Source organism: Pteronotus mesoamericanus, unplaced genomic scaffold, assembly GCF_021234165.1.
Source record: "Pteronotus mesoamericanus isolate MK-2021 breed Mesoamerican mustached bat unplaced genomic scaffold, CSHL_Meso_final contig_130, whole genome shotgun sequence".
Lineage (NCBI taxonomy): Eukaryota > Metazoa > Chordata > Mammalia > Chiroptera > Mormoopidae > Pteronotus > Pteronotus mesoamericanus.
The window spans coordinates 7,718,384-7,736,966 of record NW_026555060.1 but is presented as its reverse complement, the minus strand read 5'-3'; the positions used below and the strand labels follow the sequence as shown (position 1 = coordinate 7,736,966).

General features: G+C 34.5%; 1 protein-coding gene across 2 annotated transcripts in view; it reads left to right on the top strand.

Moving 5' to 3' along the window:
• The window catches only part of ANTXR2 (ANTXR cell adhesion molecule 2), a 149,192-nt gene that overhangs the window by 23,372 nt on the left and 107,237 nt on the right, over positions 1-18,583 (top strand). For both annotated transcript variants that reach the window (XM_054591981.1, XM_054591971.1), the window contains exons 8-10: positions 12,595-12,655; positions 14,400-14,498; positions 16,283-16,352. In XM_054591981.1, the coding sequence (XP_054447956.1) occupies positions 12,595-12,655; positions 14,400-14,498; positions 16,283-16,352 (230 nt within the window). The remainder of the gene's footprint in view (positions 1-12,594; positions 12,656-14,399; positions 14,499-16,282; positions 16,353-18,583) is intronic.

The window sequence follows — 18,583 nt, the reverse complement described above, 5'->3', positions numbered from 1 at the left end:
TCAAAATCCACTAATCTATATGGTCTGAACCCCTCACTTTATAAAGATACCACCTTTAGTAAAGACATAGTTTGTGTGGAATCAACTTCTTAATCAGCAAGAATAGGAGTTTCATTTTGGAGCCTTTCTTTATTGCGGTTAAAAGAAAAGTAATGCTATAGTAATTCAGTCTATTATAACTTCAAATGCAAGGGACTGAAAAAGTCCTCTGTCACAAACATTTTGCATGTTGAACAATTTAATATATTTTGAAAAATTTACCTGATTCAGGAAATCATTTTAATGTTCTATTTTAATTTGAAGGGAAATATATAATTTCAAAGTTTTTTGATTTCTATCCAGGCAAACATGATATGTAACAGTTTTTGGAATATTGGTTTAATCTCCATTGTTAATTAGCATGTACGAAGGTTTAAAATTCATTATCTCAAGTAGGTACTGGTAAATAAAACACCCTTTCCTCTTTTTTACTCTTCTTTTCCCATTGTATAATATATCCTTTTATTTACTCATCTGTTGAGCTTGTACTATGCTTAGGGGCATCATGTTAGACTTGGAAGAAGAGACACACACTTAAATATCTGCTCTGAAGAGCTTGACAATAATGATAATTTGAGGTTTGAAATATGGTGTCCCCTGCAAGAATTACAAAGTGTGGGAATTAGGAGGAGGGATATTTCAGTGAGTCACCCCATGTGATGCAAAGGAATCCTATCATGCAATTTATGTTAAAATGTCAATATGGCTAAAGGTAACAGAAGAATGGGCTAAATTTGGTTATGTGAAGTCATGGAAGGCTTTTTTGTGGTGGGATTTGGATTGCGCTGTGACAGTCGGGATAGATTTAATTAGAAACAAGGAACACAGAATTTTTGGATCAACCTGGGCTGAGCGGCTGAGGCACAGGAGGGAGTGTGGCTTGGCCTGGATTATGGAGGAAAATGGGCGATAAATATTGACTGGTAGGCTGGATACAGATTATGGAGACCCTCAACAGTTCAGATGGGGAATTGTGCCTTACTTCATAAATAATTGAGGAACCACGGAAGATTAATTTAAAACATGACATGTATATGATACAGTGGATGTTTAGGAAGAACACTCATGATAATATATAGGACGATTTGGAAGATAGAAAGGTGTGTTCTAAGTCTCTTGCAATAATTTTTGTGATATGTGGTGAAGGAACCCTAATATAATTTTACCAATAATAGTGGAAGCAATGCATTTGAGAATAGGAGGACCTGACTGAGTTCCAACTCTGCCGCTGCCTAGCCATGAGACCTGTGTGTGTTCTATAATGTAGTCTCGCTGAGTGTTCTCATCAGTCAAACAGGGATAGGGACATGTGTCACTGGGTTGTTTTTTGAATTAAATGAGATAATGATTAAGGATGATTTAATTTAGAAGGGCTGGCCTTTAAAGAAATTGGTAGGGAGCTAGGAATGGCACAAAGCTAGGACCATGCAGCATGGGAGGTATTGATTCTTCTGTAGAGCAGAGCAGCCCACTCAGAGAGCGGGCCAGCATTCTAAACAATCAATGACTTGGGTCTAAAAAGGGATGGCACTGATATGTGAGCTGATAAAATCTAGCAAGTGGGTCATAATAACAAAGGTTCCTAGATGATGTAGTTACCCAAAGTCAAGTATTTGGCTGTGCCCTAATTCTAAATCATGAGGCCATGAGCCTAGGACCCAGTCAACAGCTGGGAGAGAATACTCAGTATTCCAAAGACAAAAGCTCTGCGGAATTTCAGGATGCTGCATTTGGAAAAGAGCCACATTCTTGTGCGGAAGCTGCAGTGCTAATTAGTGATTCGGAGCAGAAACTTAAGTTGTTAAGGAGGAAACAGCATCCCTCATGGACCATAGTTCCACAGGGCTTATTTCAGGCACTGGGATTCCAGGTCTGTTGAAATAAAACTAGGCCAAGAACCTTGAGGAAAATGACTAATAAACTCTGACCTGGTCAGAATCTTGTCAGGGACAGAGTGGGGCTGAGACTCTAGGTATGAAACTCTTTTCTCTTGCTGAGTCAGGCTCTGAAGGTTCTGGCAAATACCAGCTGGCAGCTATTTGTTGCTGTTGTTATTGTGGTAGCAATAAAACTGGAAATAAAAAGGTAAATGTGGGAAGCTTTAAAAAGTTAATGGACCTTGAGAGCTGACTGGATATATGATAAAAAGGAATAAGAAAGGATCAAATGTAACTTGGGCTTTGTCCCACTAAGATAATTAACTAGAAACCGTGAGAGTGAAAGCTCTTTTTACAGAGGGTCCCCAGAGTGTTAGAAGACAAGCAGGAACTGCGTAGAAGGCTACAGAGACATGATTAATTGGGCCGAGGGGGAAATCCTGGTGGGAGATGTTCCTTAGAGGTGGAAACCCAGTAAAATGTTCAAGCCGGAAAACTTGCGAATCTCAGTCATTGTTCTTCCTCCTGTTCTTTCTTCCCCCGCCCCACGCCTGGCCCACAAACACAAGGCTATAATTCTGTTTTCCACTTTTGATTATTTTTAACATCTCAGAATGCTTAACAATTATTTTTGGATTCTTGGAAAGAGGAGTGCAGAACTTTTATTTAAAAATAAAATATTATTCAAACTAGTATAGGTCAGACTGACATGTGAGTACCACGTGGCTTCTAGTTTAGTGTTTCATAATGCAGTGCTTTGGAAGAAAACGTTAAAAGTTTTAAAAAGCCAAGATTCCTGAAAAATATGGAAAGAATAAAAATCAAAGTGCTTTGTGGAAAATTTTCCCTCCTTCTCTCCTTCCTCCCTTCTTTCCTTCCTTCCTCCCTCCCTCCCTCCCTCCCTTCCTCCCTCCCTCTCTTCCTTCCTTTTCTAAAAGCAAAACCATGGGATGTTTTACTCTTTGCAATTATTTTCACACTTTTTTTGGTAAAGTACCTCAAAGTATTAAACAGAAGAGATGAATCAGTTGTGAAGCCAGTTTAATAAATAATCTTGATCAAAAAGAATTAAGAGCACTGCATCCTACGTGATGGGGGCTAATGTCCCAGTTCTAACTGCCTAGTGGGGAAGTACAACGACATAAATAGGAAGGGAATGGTCACTCATATGTGTAGGAAATTTAAATAAAACTATTAACAGGTTCTTTTTAAAGGGGAAAAGTGCAACATAGATTTCAAAAGTAATTTCATTCCTGGTGCTGGAAATTGAAACTTCATTGGACCTTGGAGCCAAATTATTTTTCTCAGTAAGGTCTATTATTATTTTGGGTTTTTTGGAAACATGTCTAAGAAAGATGTTTATGTTTTAATGGAATGGGGAGGCATTACAAAATCATTTCCGCTTCAGGTAAAATATTTCCCGAGAAGAGGGTACCTAATAAACATTCTGATAAGACCTTAGCGTAAGTGATTTTTAGCAGGTTCTACTATGAATGTTGACTGGTTAGTTGTGGAAATCTCTATATAATCATGGTTCTATTAAAAACCTGAAGTCTGAGCTAACTATAAAGATATATTAACAGGGGAAAAAAACAAACTCATAAGACTTACCTAAAATTGTAAATCAGTTTCTAGGACTCTTTTTAAACAGGACTGGCTATAGGGTAAGGCTCACTATAAATCAGATTCTTCTGGACTTCTATTTATTCAAGGATCTTCAGTACTGAATGTAGATGAGATGTCTTATTATGACATCTTTCATATTAATAGTAGGAAGGTTGGACTGTGTTTCCCTCCTCTTTTTTTTTTAATGCCTAGTGTCTAATATAGCATTGGTAATTCAAATTTACCAATCAATAAGTAAAATGCATGCTTCCTGAAAATATTTTTATTTTTATAAAATAGTTATGAGATATATAAGTATAAGAAAAGCAACTCTTTTTATGGGGGAGCAGAAAATGCTTAATTTTTAATTGACTTCTGATTCCATATAACGTAGATTTCATTCTCTTATTTATGTTCCACTGTATTAAGATTTTTCATTGCAAGTGACAAAAACCAAGTTCATACTATCTTAAGGAAAAAAACATGTTATTGGCTTTCATGAGTATAACTGGATGGTCCAGAGGAGGAAACTGCCTCAGTTGCAGTTAGATCTAGGGAATCAATCGATCCATGTTCTTAGGGTCTTCTTCCTTTGTAAATTTGCCTGTGCTTCTGTTTGCCTCATTCTCTCCTTGTTTAGATGAGTGTCAGAAGAGGTCATTGACAAAGGTTTCAGTCTCACATGGTCTTCAGTTAGTAAGCCCATTGAAAAGAAAGAGCTATTGTCTCTGAGCATCAGGATATTTGGTTGTAGTAGATAAGGACCCTGATGAACTCAGTTGGGCAAGTGCTCACTCCTGTACCGATGTTGTTTACATTATGTGGACTAGCATGAGTAGCTTGTGTGTTCTCATAAAAATCTGGAGCTAGGTGGAGAGGATAGAAAGCATCCTGATCCGTAGCCTCAGCAGGACCATATGGAGTGGAGAATAATTCCCCCAATAGAAACAGGAACACTGTTCATAGATATGTTAAGGATAAAAAAGTATTCTGGGTAGAAAAGAAAATTAATAGCTATTATAGTGCAGTATATTCAAATACATTTAAATATTTTTGACATATATTCTAATAAGATACTCTGTTTCTTCTAAATTCCAATGAACTCAAAAATACAAATAGAAAATTTGCTTTAAATTATTCATTTTATTTACTGAAATTTTATGTTATCTTGACATTCATTATCCAGTGCTCTATTTGCATTTACACAATAATTTTACTTAATACCAACATTATTCATTTATTTTTCTTTAGTTGGTTGGGATTGTAGGTTAAGGAAATCAAATCACTTTGAAAAAATTATTACAGCTTTGTGATATTTTGTGAGAAAACGTAACTGGTAATGTGGGTTTACATAGTCAAAATTAGTGCCCAATGTTTATTCCTTAATAGTCATTTGTTGGGCCACAAAAGGAGACAACCTTTAGAGGCTCACCTGTTCTTGAAAAAGCAGATTCAATTCAGTAGAAGACCACTGAAAAAGAGGACAAAATGGCTAAGATTTATGACTAAATGTGTCATCAGTGTAAATTATAATGGGTAAATGCATGATTTCTCTGTTATATCTTATTTTTCCCCCAAAATCTTATAATTCCTAATTTACTCAGAAGCACTTATTGAATATGTACTGTATGTATTCAAGATATTTTTCTGGCTTTTGGGTTATAAAAATGGATATGGTACCTCTGAGTTTTCTGAGCTCACAGTTTTTAAGCATATATATTTGATTGTTAAAGTAATAGAGAAACTAATAAAGCTTTTTTTCTGTTTTTGTTTCATAGGGAAATATTTTATTTGCCACTCTGGAGTTTTGAAAAATCAAGTGGGACAAAAATAGACTTGGAATGCTTGACAGACCTATTTCATGTTTTAGTTAATAAAACAAGAGAAGGGGTAAATAGGACTAATATGAAATAATATATGCATCAGAGTGAGAAACAGGTTGGGACTCAATTTCTTTAGATTTTGAAACATACACATTTATTATGACTTTATTCCATACTTTCCATGCACTTTTTTTGGAAAGTCAGTTCATCCTTTAAGAAAACATGAAATGATCATTTTGAGTTTGTGCAGACCAAAAGAAACAAAAAAAAAAAAGTAGAGACAGATAAACTCTTTCAAATCACAGCCCATTTTTGGCATATTTCTATGTCGTAGAAAACATAATAAAGGAAGACTCGCTAATATGATTTGTTACAAGAATTGCAATTGTGAGTGTAGAGGAACTTAAATGTCACTTCGGTTTATTTTTTTTCTTTCTGTTTGTTTGTTTCACAATTTTCACTAACAGTATAATCAGAACTCTGCATCTGTTATGTTTGGAGCTGAGAATCATAAAAGGCAATGATTATAACTTACATTCTTCCCTAGATTTCTTCGGGTAAAAGTTTGTTTAGAAATTTGTCACTACTGGCTTACTTGCAAAGGAAGGGAGAATCCATATTTAGAAGTGGGTTGCTGCAGAACCCACTGTATTGAGCAACTGGTGTTTTGAATCTCCGAGCATTTTTAAAAAATGAACTCAACCAAAACATGTGATTACAAATTACAATTGTTTTTCACTGAAGTATTACCTCTTAGAGGAAAATATATTTGGTAGGGTTGCCAAAATATATTTGGCAGCCAGAGAGAAACTAAAAATTATAAATCCGTATATTGAAAGGTAAAAAGCAAACAAGAAAAAATTGTGAGAAACATCTTTTCAGTTGCTTTAGCTGCTTATTTTATGCACATGTATGGCAAAAAACTGATGCTTCATTTAGGAGGCAGCTTTAGAACTAATGGTTCAGTGATTTTTTTTTCTTATGAGATTTAACCTTGGAATCTGTCATATTTGGGATGAGCTCCTGTAGTGCTTAAAGCTGCTCAGACAGTCAGAAAATAAAATGCTTGCTTTTTAGATTTTATTATCATTCTTACTGATAATGTCTAACCTGCTATGTGTCATAGAAATTGACACTTTCTGTCTGTTAAGGACACACCTAGGGTGTCTGTAAGTTACCTATAATGCTCCGTGGTAGGATGTGGTATATACGCAAAGTCAGTGTTAGAACACTACTGCTGTGGTGAATATTTTGAATTTTTGATAAAGTTTTTAAAATGTTGGAGATGTTTAGGTATCATTGAATTTAGTATGAGAAAACATTTGGCTTTTAACTTTCTTATGTTAATATATGGCAGGCTTTAATCATGCATTTTAAAGGAGGTTTTCAAAACAAATACATTTTAAATAGGACAGAGTTTTGATGATGAGGACAGTGTCTGTTATTATAAAGAGTAAATATATAAGCCATCTTTATGTATTTCATTCACACTTTGCAACAATATGCTGGAATGTAAAATTTCTACACCAAGTACTAGGACTTAGAATTCTATGTATTTTAACATTTTTTTGTAGTATAGATTTTTTTTTTACTAGATTATAAATACAAGTTTTGCAGATGGTCTTGTGTATACCAACAGCTTCTCTGTCTAGACCTCTTTCTCTTGGAAGTTCATACATTTATCTTCTACCCAACCTGTGCCCTGTAGGTGCAGCTGCAGGTTAAAAAGGTTTAAGGACCCTGTGGTTCACAAACTTAGGAGGGAAAGAAACTAAGAAAAAGAACAGAGCACAGACCTCCTTCAGGTACACATGTAGGCAGGCTTCGTTTTCCAATGCTGGCATCTCATTTTAGGAAACATTTTCCCTCATGTTGTGTGCATTTCTGGCTTTACTAATGGTTATGTTGCCTGAATTTCCATGTATGGATTTTTATGGCTAAAATGAATCCTCTTGATTTTTCCTAGATCTAATCCTATCTAGGTTGTTTGAAAGGTCATTAGCTCACATATTTATTCACAGTCCCATAGAGGTGGGACAAAAGTTGGTTTACAGTTGTTTGTATGGAAAACAATACAATAATAAATAACAACATAAGAAATAAACTTTTTTCATGCTAACAACTGCAAATCTACTTTTTCCTCCCCCCTGTAGTAATATGAATGAGTTGATGAAGTGGGAACAGTTACTCTGAAACAGAATATTTCAGGAGGTAAGGCAGACCTGGGTAGTCATTGTGTCTAGAAAAGAAGTGTCTGTGAGACAACTGGGGTGAGGGGGGACTAACTTATTCAATGTTAAAATTTTTCCTGAAGTCAATTTTACATCCAGAAAAAAATAGAGAAAAACAAAACAAAAAGCCCCAAACTTCTGCCTTTTAGCTCTGAATGTCCTTTCTGTTTCCAGGGCTTCAGGCAAGCTCTAGAGTTTTTGGACTATGAAAACTAAATGCCATCGATGTCATTACCTTTATGAAAAAAGTGTGCTCTCAGATTGAATAACAAATTAATTTTTCTAAACACAGTTTAATTTTAGTTTTCCAAATGTTTGCTGTTGGCCCAAACAAGAGTCAGGACCTCTGGTAGCCTGTCTTTTAGGTTCTGGATGATGCTGAGAAATAAAAAGTCTAAATGTTTTATCTGTATAAAACAAATTTGCAATAGAGCCCAGTATAAAAATAACAGTGAAAAATAAATAAAAAGAGAGAGGACCCTATGCATTTGGGTATCCTGTATATATATTACTAATTCATAGGATGATCTAAAATTTTAATTTATTCAAAATCAGGGGTATTGGAAATTTTAAGACAAACCTATAAAATCCCCCCAAAATAAAAGTCAAAGCTTAGGGACATACATTTGAAGATACGGTATAAACCAGATTTTTAAATTGGTTTTAATAGTATAAAAGGAGTCCAGGCAAACAGGCAGCTAAATTTCACTCGTTTGTTGGACATTAGGTGGAATACTGATTCTGACTGTCAAAAGCATGGAGGGCAGTAGAGCACACTGGGTAGGAGAGTAGGCTTTGTACTCGTCAGACCTGAGGAGACATGGCCCTGCTGCTGCAAAATTAGTTGTTCTAGGACAACTTTTAAAAAACCTCTGTAAGCCCCCGTCTCCTCATGTACAAAATGATGATAATAATAGTGTGTAATATAGTGAAGAAGTTCAGATAAAGTGCAGAGCACCGTTCCTGGAGCATAATAGTTGTGCCACAAATTTTAATTATGATTATCACTGTTAGAAATTTGTTTGAATTTTTGACTACTGATATTTGTACTAAATTGAGAAAGTTTGACTTTTGTCATCCATATTAACATTTGAGGATTTAAAAGTTGGGATTAGGTAATGATGTACCTATTACATGAATTTATAAATATTCCTTAATACAATACTAATACCACTTTTTGAGTGAACTGGTGCTTTGGATTGAATTGATGCTTTAGTAACATACTTTTTTTTATGGTGAGCATTAAGTTCATTGTCAATTTATAAATATTTTATATTCCAAAACCTCAAATGGTGCAATTTTCCATCTAGTATGAACATGACTTAAAGTGCCCAGGTTTTATTAATAGTATTTGACTTGTCTTTAAATTTGGTCTATGGTGCTCTTAGCTCTCTCTCATGTCAACTAGGCTGACCTTTAGTGGAAACTATTTTCTGTTTCTATTGAGATTTAATGAAGACAGATGGCACCACATATTTAAAGAAACATCCTTAAAAGACCCTCTGTTGTACAAATGATGGAAGTGCAGAGTATGAAATATAATGAATCAGTTATCGTAGATAGGACACCTGATCCAATGCTCGGTCAATCAATAAGAGTATTTAATTTGGGAAAAATTAACTGGAGCATTTAAAATACCTGTCCCTTGCTGTTCGTTGTCATTTACTGAGGACAATTTTAATTATAGAACCATTCTAAAATCTTGAACATTTGATCTTGTACAATTACTTGATAAAAATAGACTATGAACTATTTTGATAGTTTACAAAATTTAATGATGTAAACTTTTTGCATATAAACATTAAATTATTTTGACTTTTAGTTGTTTTCTTAAAATAAGAATATGGTAAACTAGATGAAAAAAACAAAGTCAAATAATATTATTTTCTAAAAATTTATACACTTTATTCTTTCTCTTTTTTCCCTACCACATTCTCTCTCTCTCTTTGATTATTTTTCATTTGGAAATGGTTTTGGTTAACTTAGTTTCACATTATGGGTTCCTGGATTTCCAACGTTCACAATTTATTGAAGGGCTAGATGCTTTTTAATACAAATTAACTTTATTCTGCCTTTGTCCTAATTGACCATTGCTTTGCTTACTAGGTAGACAGTCTTAATTTTCTCATTAAGTCACACATCCAGTTTGTGTCCCCTAAGTCTGTTTTGGCTGTACTGCATGTATGAAACAACGTGCCAGTACTGAAAGGGTTGTGCATTTTAGGATGATTCTGTTTCTATACTCAGAGTTTGTCTTCTAATAAAGGAGGTGATTCATCTGCTCAAATAATATGATATGAAGTCCAAAGAAATTCAAAAAATGAAACTAAACTTTAGAGAAGGACCCATAATGGTCTGTGGGAAATTCAGATGCATTGCATCAGATGGAGGTGCCAATTTTACGACTCAATCTAACCTGCTTACCTTTAAATGAGTGTGTTACCTGAGTTACTTTTCAATTCAATATTATTTCTGTGAAGCTCTTTTTATTAAAATAATTAAGTGTAAATATTAAACAAATGTAAGTATATTCTTATGCATAAAAGTATATCATACAAGTTACTGCAAGATATAACTAACCCTTAGGTATTCATTCCTGCTTAATTTACCCTGATTTTTTATTTCTGTAAATTTTTAAAAAACTTTTTAAAAGGTCTTACTTATTTATTTTTAGAGAGGGGGAAAAGAGGGAGAAAGAAAGGGAGAGAAACATCTATGTGTGAAAGAAACATTGATTGGTTGCCTCTCACAGGCCCCAACTGGACACCTGGCCCACAAACCAGGCATGTGTCCTGACCAGGAATCAAACTGGTGACCCTTTGGTTTGCGGGACGATGCCCAGCCCACTGAGCCACACAAGTTAGGGCTGTGACTTGATTTTAAAAATCTCAGATCTGAGTCCAATGTAAACAGCTAAATGATCCTGAACTTTTTGTTTAAAATCAAAAAACCTTACAGGGCATTAACAGGGTCTAGTTTCAGAGATGTAGACTGTCAGTGGCACTTGAAGGTATTTAGCCTTCAGTCTTAAGGAGAGCTCCGTAAGCAGAATTGTTCATTGGTCTTTAGTGAAACTATCGTTTTAAAGATGTTTTTATAAATTACCTCAAGTAAAAGAGGAAGCCAACACACACACATTTGGCTTAAATATTATTAAGTCTAATTTAATGATTGTCAATATTGTTAGGAGAGCGAAAACCAACATAATTTCAGAAATTCACACAGGTCATTCTGGGATATATATTCATTGACATGGCCTTTATAAAATCTCTGTAACTTTTTGATTTGCCTTGTTCTAAGAGATTTAAAAAAAAAAAAAGGAATGTCTTTTTCCAGTTGATTAAATCTTTAAACCACTGTCATACTTCTCCAATGCTACAAAACATTTTTTAGTGATTCTAACAAGGGTGCGGCTAAAAATGACAGAGGCAGTCTCCTTAATAAGATCTATTTTAAAATAAATTCTTACAGAACTGCTGCCAGACAAAACAGATTTGGGGACTTTGTGTTTTTCTTTGACCCTCCGTTTTGGTGGCTCAGTGTCCTCGCTTTCATCTCAGGTGGGCCAAAGCTAAAGCGATACAGTCCTTTTTGTGTGTGTGTGTGAGCTGGAACATCTTTACATCCATATTGCTTTAGCAAAACTCTTTTCTGTTCTCTTTATAGGCTTGTTTTCTAAATTGTATCAAAATATTTAAAGATGTTAGTGATTTGAGATACTTCCTATCTAAGGGGGCACATTAACTTTTGACAATAGTTTTCAATTCATATCTTGATTCTTAATTTAACAATGGTATTCACTCCTCAGTGGGTAAGAGATACGATAGATCCAGAGGAGGTGTTTGGGTGTTGAAAGGTTTTTGGGTGCTATGGAATCTCTGTGGTCATTTCTGCATTTAAATAGACCTCATCTAGAATTTCACAGATATAAAATTTTACTATGTATGTTTTCTAATCACTAGATGAAAAGTGGAGTCACAGGGGAACCACTAAAAAAGTACAAAAGGTTCATATTTGGATGCATACTGAGCAACAAAAATCCCCTGATTTGACATAGCAGATTTTTAGAGTACGATGATTAATATTTTCACTGTTATTAAATGGAGCATTGAAAGCATTATTTCCTGCTGCAGTTCTTCCTTCCTGTTCTAGTTATAAGCAGGAGATGCTAGAACCCACTGTACGTACATCATCTGTCTTCAACTTCCGCCAAGAAAAGAATGTTGTTCAAAGATCATCTGGAGTTTGTCTGACTTTGATAATGTAGTGCAGAGCAGTTCCAAAAATAAAGACAGGATTGACTGTCCATTAAGAACAGCTTATTTCATCATTGTTGTTTTTCACTTGGAGCCTTGTGCCTTGTATGGTGGTTTCTGTTTTTCAGAATAAGCTCGCTGAGAAGTACCATTGTGTTTCTGTGCTCTGGGAATGAGAGAGTACAGAGTGTGTGTTTTTGAGAATATTTGGCTCATATGAGGAGCCTGTGTTCTGCAAACGTAATGTCTGATACATATAAGAAGTATTCACATTCATGGGAATTGAGGCTGAGAAACAAATAGAAATGCCACAAAAAAGTTTATTTGTTAATATTTTACTGAACCTCTTACTAGAAAACAATAAATTAGAATAATTAAACAGGAAGTCTGATTTGCTATCTTGTTTTTGCCTAATGGGAAAAAGTCAGCACTGAATTTATGGCTACCAGGAAATTTTACTTAACTTTTTATAGCCAAGACGATGGACTTGGAGGCAACACTCACTTTATCTGTTCTTATCTAATCTGTTGTTTACTCAAATCAAATAAGGATTCCTACAGAAGAAAGTCTTAGACTATATCCTGAAAGACAACACAGAAATTTCCTAAGAGCTTCGAAACTATGTATGTGATAGTTAATAGGATTTTTTTCTGCCATCTATTTGATGTTAAGAGAAGGGCCTCAAGATTATTAGTAATCATATAATGGACTTCACATGCTATAATTCAGTTCTATGTTTTGATCTTCTTTATTTCCTTTTTAGATACTAGCTCGGTCATGTACTGAAATCCTGGAATTACAGCCCTCAAGTGTATGTGTTGGGGGTAAGTAGAATTTAAAAATACCATGTAAGAAAATGTATTTTTTTCCTAGTTAAAATATATGATTTGAAACTCATGTTGGAAAGGGAATGGCAAAATTAACTTTTTTGGCATCTTTTTCTGTAAGAATTTTAAAATAATTCCTTGAAATATTTCTATTTTAAATTCAAATTTTTAAGATTGGAGTGTTATTTTAAATAATGAACATATTGTGTGACAGGCTTTTAGAATCTTCTGTATATTTAGTTCATGTTTGAGACCTTTCCTATGACAACTAAAATAAAATAAGAATTTTTTTCTTTTATCTGATTGTACAAACAGTTATATATATGCAGATTTTTAGCTCCACACATTGATAACCTGGCCAAAGTACAGTATCCGTCAGCTCAGGGCACATACGGAAGTGACTTATGGCTGGATGGCAGGAAGGAAGCCAGTGGCTTCATCCCTGGTGCTAAGAAAAGACTCAGGTTTTAACACTTCAAAGCCATCCTTTTCTGAAAAGAGTGTGATTCTCTTTGGTTTATTCTGTTTCCTCTTCAAGTCTAACCTGCAGTTCATTTTAACCTGATTTACTTGGGAAGAGAAAAATACTGTGTCTGGTAGGGCTGTGTAATTTACTGTTGAGCCTCCCGACTGCAGAACATGGCATTAAGTTCTGCACCTTTTAGTGACTTAACTAATGGTTACTGAGATGTTTAAGACAGATAGTGCATTTGAACATCCTAGCACTTTGATAATCCCTGGTTCACAGATGGGGAAACTGAGGCAGGCAGCGTTCAGTATTTGTTATTCTAAAGCCCATGTCCTTTTTATTGTCATATTTTAAGTTTTCTGTGCAATTTATTTTAACTTGTAAGTAAAATTCCTTTGATAACAAACACACTTAATGGAGAATGGCACTGAAGTATTTTCTTCCATAGTTACTTACTATGTATGTGTTACATTATGGTAGGAGGTGTTGGAGATGATTGGGAGTTAATCACTGCTAAAACAGTTATAATATTTTGCAGCTAAGCAGCAAACATATATTTGCCAATCAACATATTGATGTTAAGTGTTTTTTTTCTAGCATATCGTCTCACTCTCTAACATCAAGTGACTGCTCCTGCTATATACCTAGAATACAATAAGTTAAATGGACTTCTTTTAGTGACTGGCTATAAATTATTACTAGTCCAAAATACATTACCTCTGATGAGTTATAAATTTGTATGCAACCAAAAATGAAACTGGGAATAGAAATGTGAAGAAGTTATTAAAGAAGAACTGTGGAGTGTCATAGATTAAAGAAAATACAACATATGATGTTTCTAAGAACCAAAACACAGGAATAATTAATGTTCTTTACAATTCCATACCCCAATACCTGAAAGTAGAGAAAAACAAAGAGGTTTCATTTCTGCTGCTATTTTCCTAAGGAGAGAATTTGGGGAAGTTTGTACGGTGTCTATCTGGGAATGACTGGTGTGCTTTAATTCTGATATCTTGGTCACTACTGAAAAACATTTTGTTTAAAAAAATAAAATGCCTCCCTTTGTTGTAGTGAATAATATCTCCACTATTTCCCTAAATGGTCTAAGAAAGCAAGTAGAGTTGGAAACAGAGCCATGTCTTCTTTGGTATTGTTAGTTGGCTGAATAGTATGAAGAAAATACATTCTATGCAACTTGATACTTTCAAGTTAAGTCTATTTTTGTGCATGTAAACCAGTGATTAAAATGTTTATTTTTCCTTTTACTTATAGATGAATTTCAAATTGTTTTGAAGGGAAGAGGATTCAACCTCGGCAGTCGCAATGGCAACGTTCTCTGTACTTACACAGTAAATGAAACCTACACAAAGAGTAGGTCCCCATAATCTGCATGTTGCTTTAATACCTGCACAGCAAGTCAGCGTCAGGTGTTTCCCTCTTTTCCCCAACTGAAACCAACTACACTATATTTTTTAACAAAGGAGGAAGAAAAGCAGTCCCATGGTAATACAAATAATAATCACTTGATAGTTATTCAATGATGGCAATGTTTGTTCATAGCCTTAATAAGTACAAGGCCCCATTCTGAGGAACCTCATTATAGAGATGATGGATGGTCTTGTGGTTGAAAGAGTCAAATAACTTGCTTTTGGCGACATAGTTAATAATGAGCAGAGCTGATAGTTGAACCCAGTTTTCCTGTCTGTGCTCCGTATGCACTGTATCAACTGTGTGATTTAATTGCCTTTTTTTCTAGATTTATGTATTTATCACCACTCTTGCTTGGAAATCTCACTTGGACTACTCTACTATTTATTGTACTGTCACTTGTTTCCTATCTAAATAGTTTCCCCATAATTCGTCAACTAGTTTTTTGAGACAGACTTTTTGTCTTAAAGATATTTTATATCTCTAGTGCCCACCCAGCACAGTGTTTGTTGATAATAGTCATACTTATGGAATTAGGTTTTACTTTTCCCAGCTTGGCTTTCAAAAAAGCAAGTGAGTATCATGTTTTAATCTTCATTCTGAGAAAACATCCATTTAAATGATTTCAGTATTCTGAGCATTTTGGGTTTCTATAAAGACAATTTTTCCTCATTGATGATTATTGCGTCTTCTAAAATTTTATACTGGAATGCATATGCTATAACTCTGAACTCTGGTAGAATTAGTTTTTGAGAGGTTCATCTCCAATTTTGCTGTTTATCTGATGGTACTAAACACTCCAATTAGCAGTTTTGGCTACATACACAGTAACTGTTCAGTATGTGTTTGTTGAATTAAAGTGGTGATAATCTCAGCATGATAAATGCCATAATGAATTCCTTTCTTTCCTATTAAGATCATCATTTTGGTAAGACAAGACAATAATATTTTTTAACAAATTCTCTTCATAGTAGGTTCCACAATTAAAGAGAAAAAATAATTTTATTCAGTAGTCATATGTATCTAAGCATTAGCTTTACCTAATTCCTTTTGATTACATAGCTGAATTTATTATACTATAAACATATCTTATACTTAGCTCCATAAAATTAAGTTTATTAAAGTAAATATTCAGATAAAAAAGTGGAATAAGGTTGTTTTCCAGTATTCCCATTCTTGCATTATCCATTCAATTATGTAACTTTTGTGAATATTTATAGTCTAGATCATTTTTCTGATATATTATCAAAATTACGAGGGAAATTTAAGCATCAGCTTTATAAAATGTATTTTCTTTTACTGTAGACACAACTGTTCTATTAAACTCTTGAAATAAATTTATTCTCCTTTGGGCATTCCTTTTTTTCTCTATCATTTTAAAATTCAGCTTTTATATAGATATATTCCATTTATCCTTAAAAAATCTAAGATATTTGACTTATTGAGGGGGTAGATGATAATATTATAGTGTCTACAAATGTATGTAAACTTAGTCTAAGTAAAAAAGTCATGACTTATAATTTACCAATACTATGTATCAATGAGACATACTCTCTACTTTTCATTTTTTTCTTCTCTTTCTTTAGATGAATGTCTTTTTGCTTTTTCATACTAATATTGCTAATGTTCCACAGTTGAATTCTTATTGCCATATGCCTTTCATATTACTAATGAAACTATGAGATTTATAAAACCCTTTACCAAGTCAGTGGCATTTTATTTTCCAGGTGTACAGCCAGTAAGTGTGGAGCTTAATTCTATGCTTTGTCCTGCACCTTCCCTGAACAAAGTTGGAGAGTAAGTACCTCATTAAAAACATTTCAAAAAAATTTTAGCTCCAGATTATTAGGAAATGGTGAAAATATATATTAGTTGTTTTATTGTATTTTGTTATACAGATTGAACATGAAACAGTAAGCCCTAAACAAACCACTCTGGTTAGTACTTTAAATATACTCTTAGTAGATTGAAAATGGTAAAGTCTGTTGTATCTTATTTCTTAATTATTGATTAAAAAACTCTATAAATATTTATCTGGGTGGGTTTGCGAACTATTGTTAGAGCCTTTAGATAATCAGCGCCACAGCCGTTATTTTATTTCAGTTTACAGAATTCACACATGTGTGCGCGCGCACACACACGTTCCAAAGTGAGGTTTTGACAGTAATTGCCATAGTTTTTAAGTATTACGATTAAAGATAAAAAGGAAAATGGCTCAGTAAGGCACATCTCAGACCAGGAAAGATTTGTGCTTTGTTTCTCAGTCCTGTTAAGGTCTATATTCTTATTTTTCCTTGGTGTGGTAATAAACCATAAAGATAACTGGCTAAAATAAGAAATAGTTTGGAAGGAGACCTTTATCTGAATCACTAACATGCAAGTAATTTCACTAGTAATTCAGTATTTCCACTAATAATTTTTTCTATCTTCTCTATTATGAAGGAGATGATTGGAAGCATTTCAAATGTTCTCTAGTCCACCAGTAGTGGATGCAATATGTTTATGATAATAAATAGGATACATTTTTTTTTTAGGATCACTTTATACTGATCTTGAACCTAGAACAGAAGAAAGTAAAATATATAACCCAAAGTCTGGATTAGTGTTCAGGAAGTGGAGACAATATTTTTTCCATGGAACCCAACAAAATCTGGTAGCTTGACATCTACTTGAGCACTTAACTTCTGTGGATGCAAAAATACTCAAGATATCTATTGGGCATCGCTTCTGGTCATCTAAGTAGATTAGAGCTCTATCAGCTTTCTATTTCAAAATTGATTAAAGGAGTGCATAATATAACTTACAAAAGCAAGACTCTCAGAATAGTTTTTTTCTTTCTATAAAAATGTATTCACTTTCTGTGTCATCTAACCATCTAGTGTTATTGACAACATGCTTATGGCTGTATTAGACTGTGTCTTGGAATCTGAAGTAGATGCATTTTGCCTAGAGCCATCTTAACACCAAGTGCAAAATGAGACTCTGTGACTTTCTGGGTAATCATATATTGTAATTGCAGTGATAAATCTATTGACTTGATGTTTCATCCTATTTTAACAAATCTGTAATTCCATGTTGATCCCCTTGTTTGTTCCCCTCAATCTGCTTCCACAGCTGTCTTCTCTGTCTTAGCCATTGACATCTGCACACTTTCTGTTGTTCAGGTCAAAAACTTTTGATTCATTAATAATTTCTCTTGCGTGCAGGCCATCAGCAAACCTTATTAGCTATAATTTCAAAATATGTTCAGAATACAATTCTTCCCCACCACCTCTACCTATACCATCTGACACCTCGCTGCTTTCATTTCTTGCCTGGTATATTAGTCTCTCCACTGGTTTTTCTACTTCTGTTCTTGGCAGGGGTGATCCTGTTAAAGCAAACTGGTTTATGTTACTCCCCCTACTTAAAATCCTCCATAATGAATTCCCCATTCCACTCACAGTGAAAGTCGAGTTGCGGCAATGTTCCACAAGGGTCTATAGGCTCTGGCCCCTCACTCTGTCTCAGACTTCATCTTCTTTTTGCCCTCTCTGTTATGGTCATGCTGTTTCTCTTTGCTGTTCCTCAGCCACATCAACTTGCTCCCACATCACTACTTTTACACTGGCTGCTTCCTCAGCTTGAAATGTCCTTCCCCTCGTGGCTCACTTTCTCATCTTCTCCAAGTCTTATTCTGAGGTCACCTTCTTAGTAAGCTCTTCCTGGTCACCTTATTTAATCATACAATCTTCCCTCTCCTTTGTTTGGCACTCTTTATTCCCTTTTCATACCTCCCCCGCAAAGCATTTATTTATTATTATGTCTCCTTCTTGCTAGGATGAATCTTGTTTGCCTTGTTTCTTGCTGTATCTCTAGCACCTGACACAATGCCTGACCTACAGGAGACTTGCTCAATGTTTGTTACCTGAAGGATGAATATATTTTTTTCTCAAATACTTTGATTTATTAGTCATATAAACACTTAAAAGAGCACATTTGGTTGCTGGGGGCAGGGGCCTATATCAGGTAGGAGAAAAATGATCAGA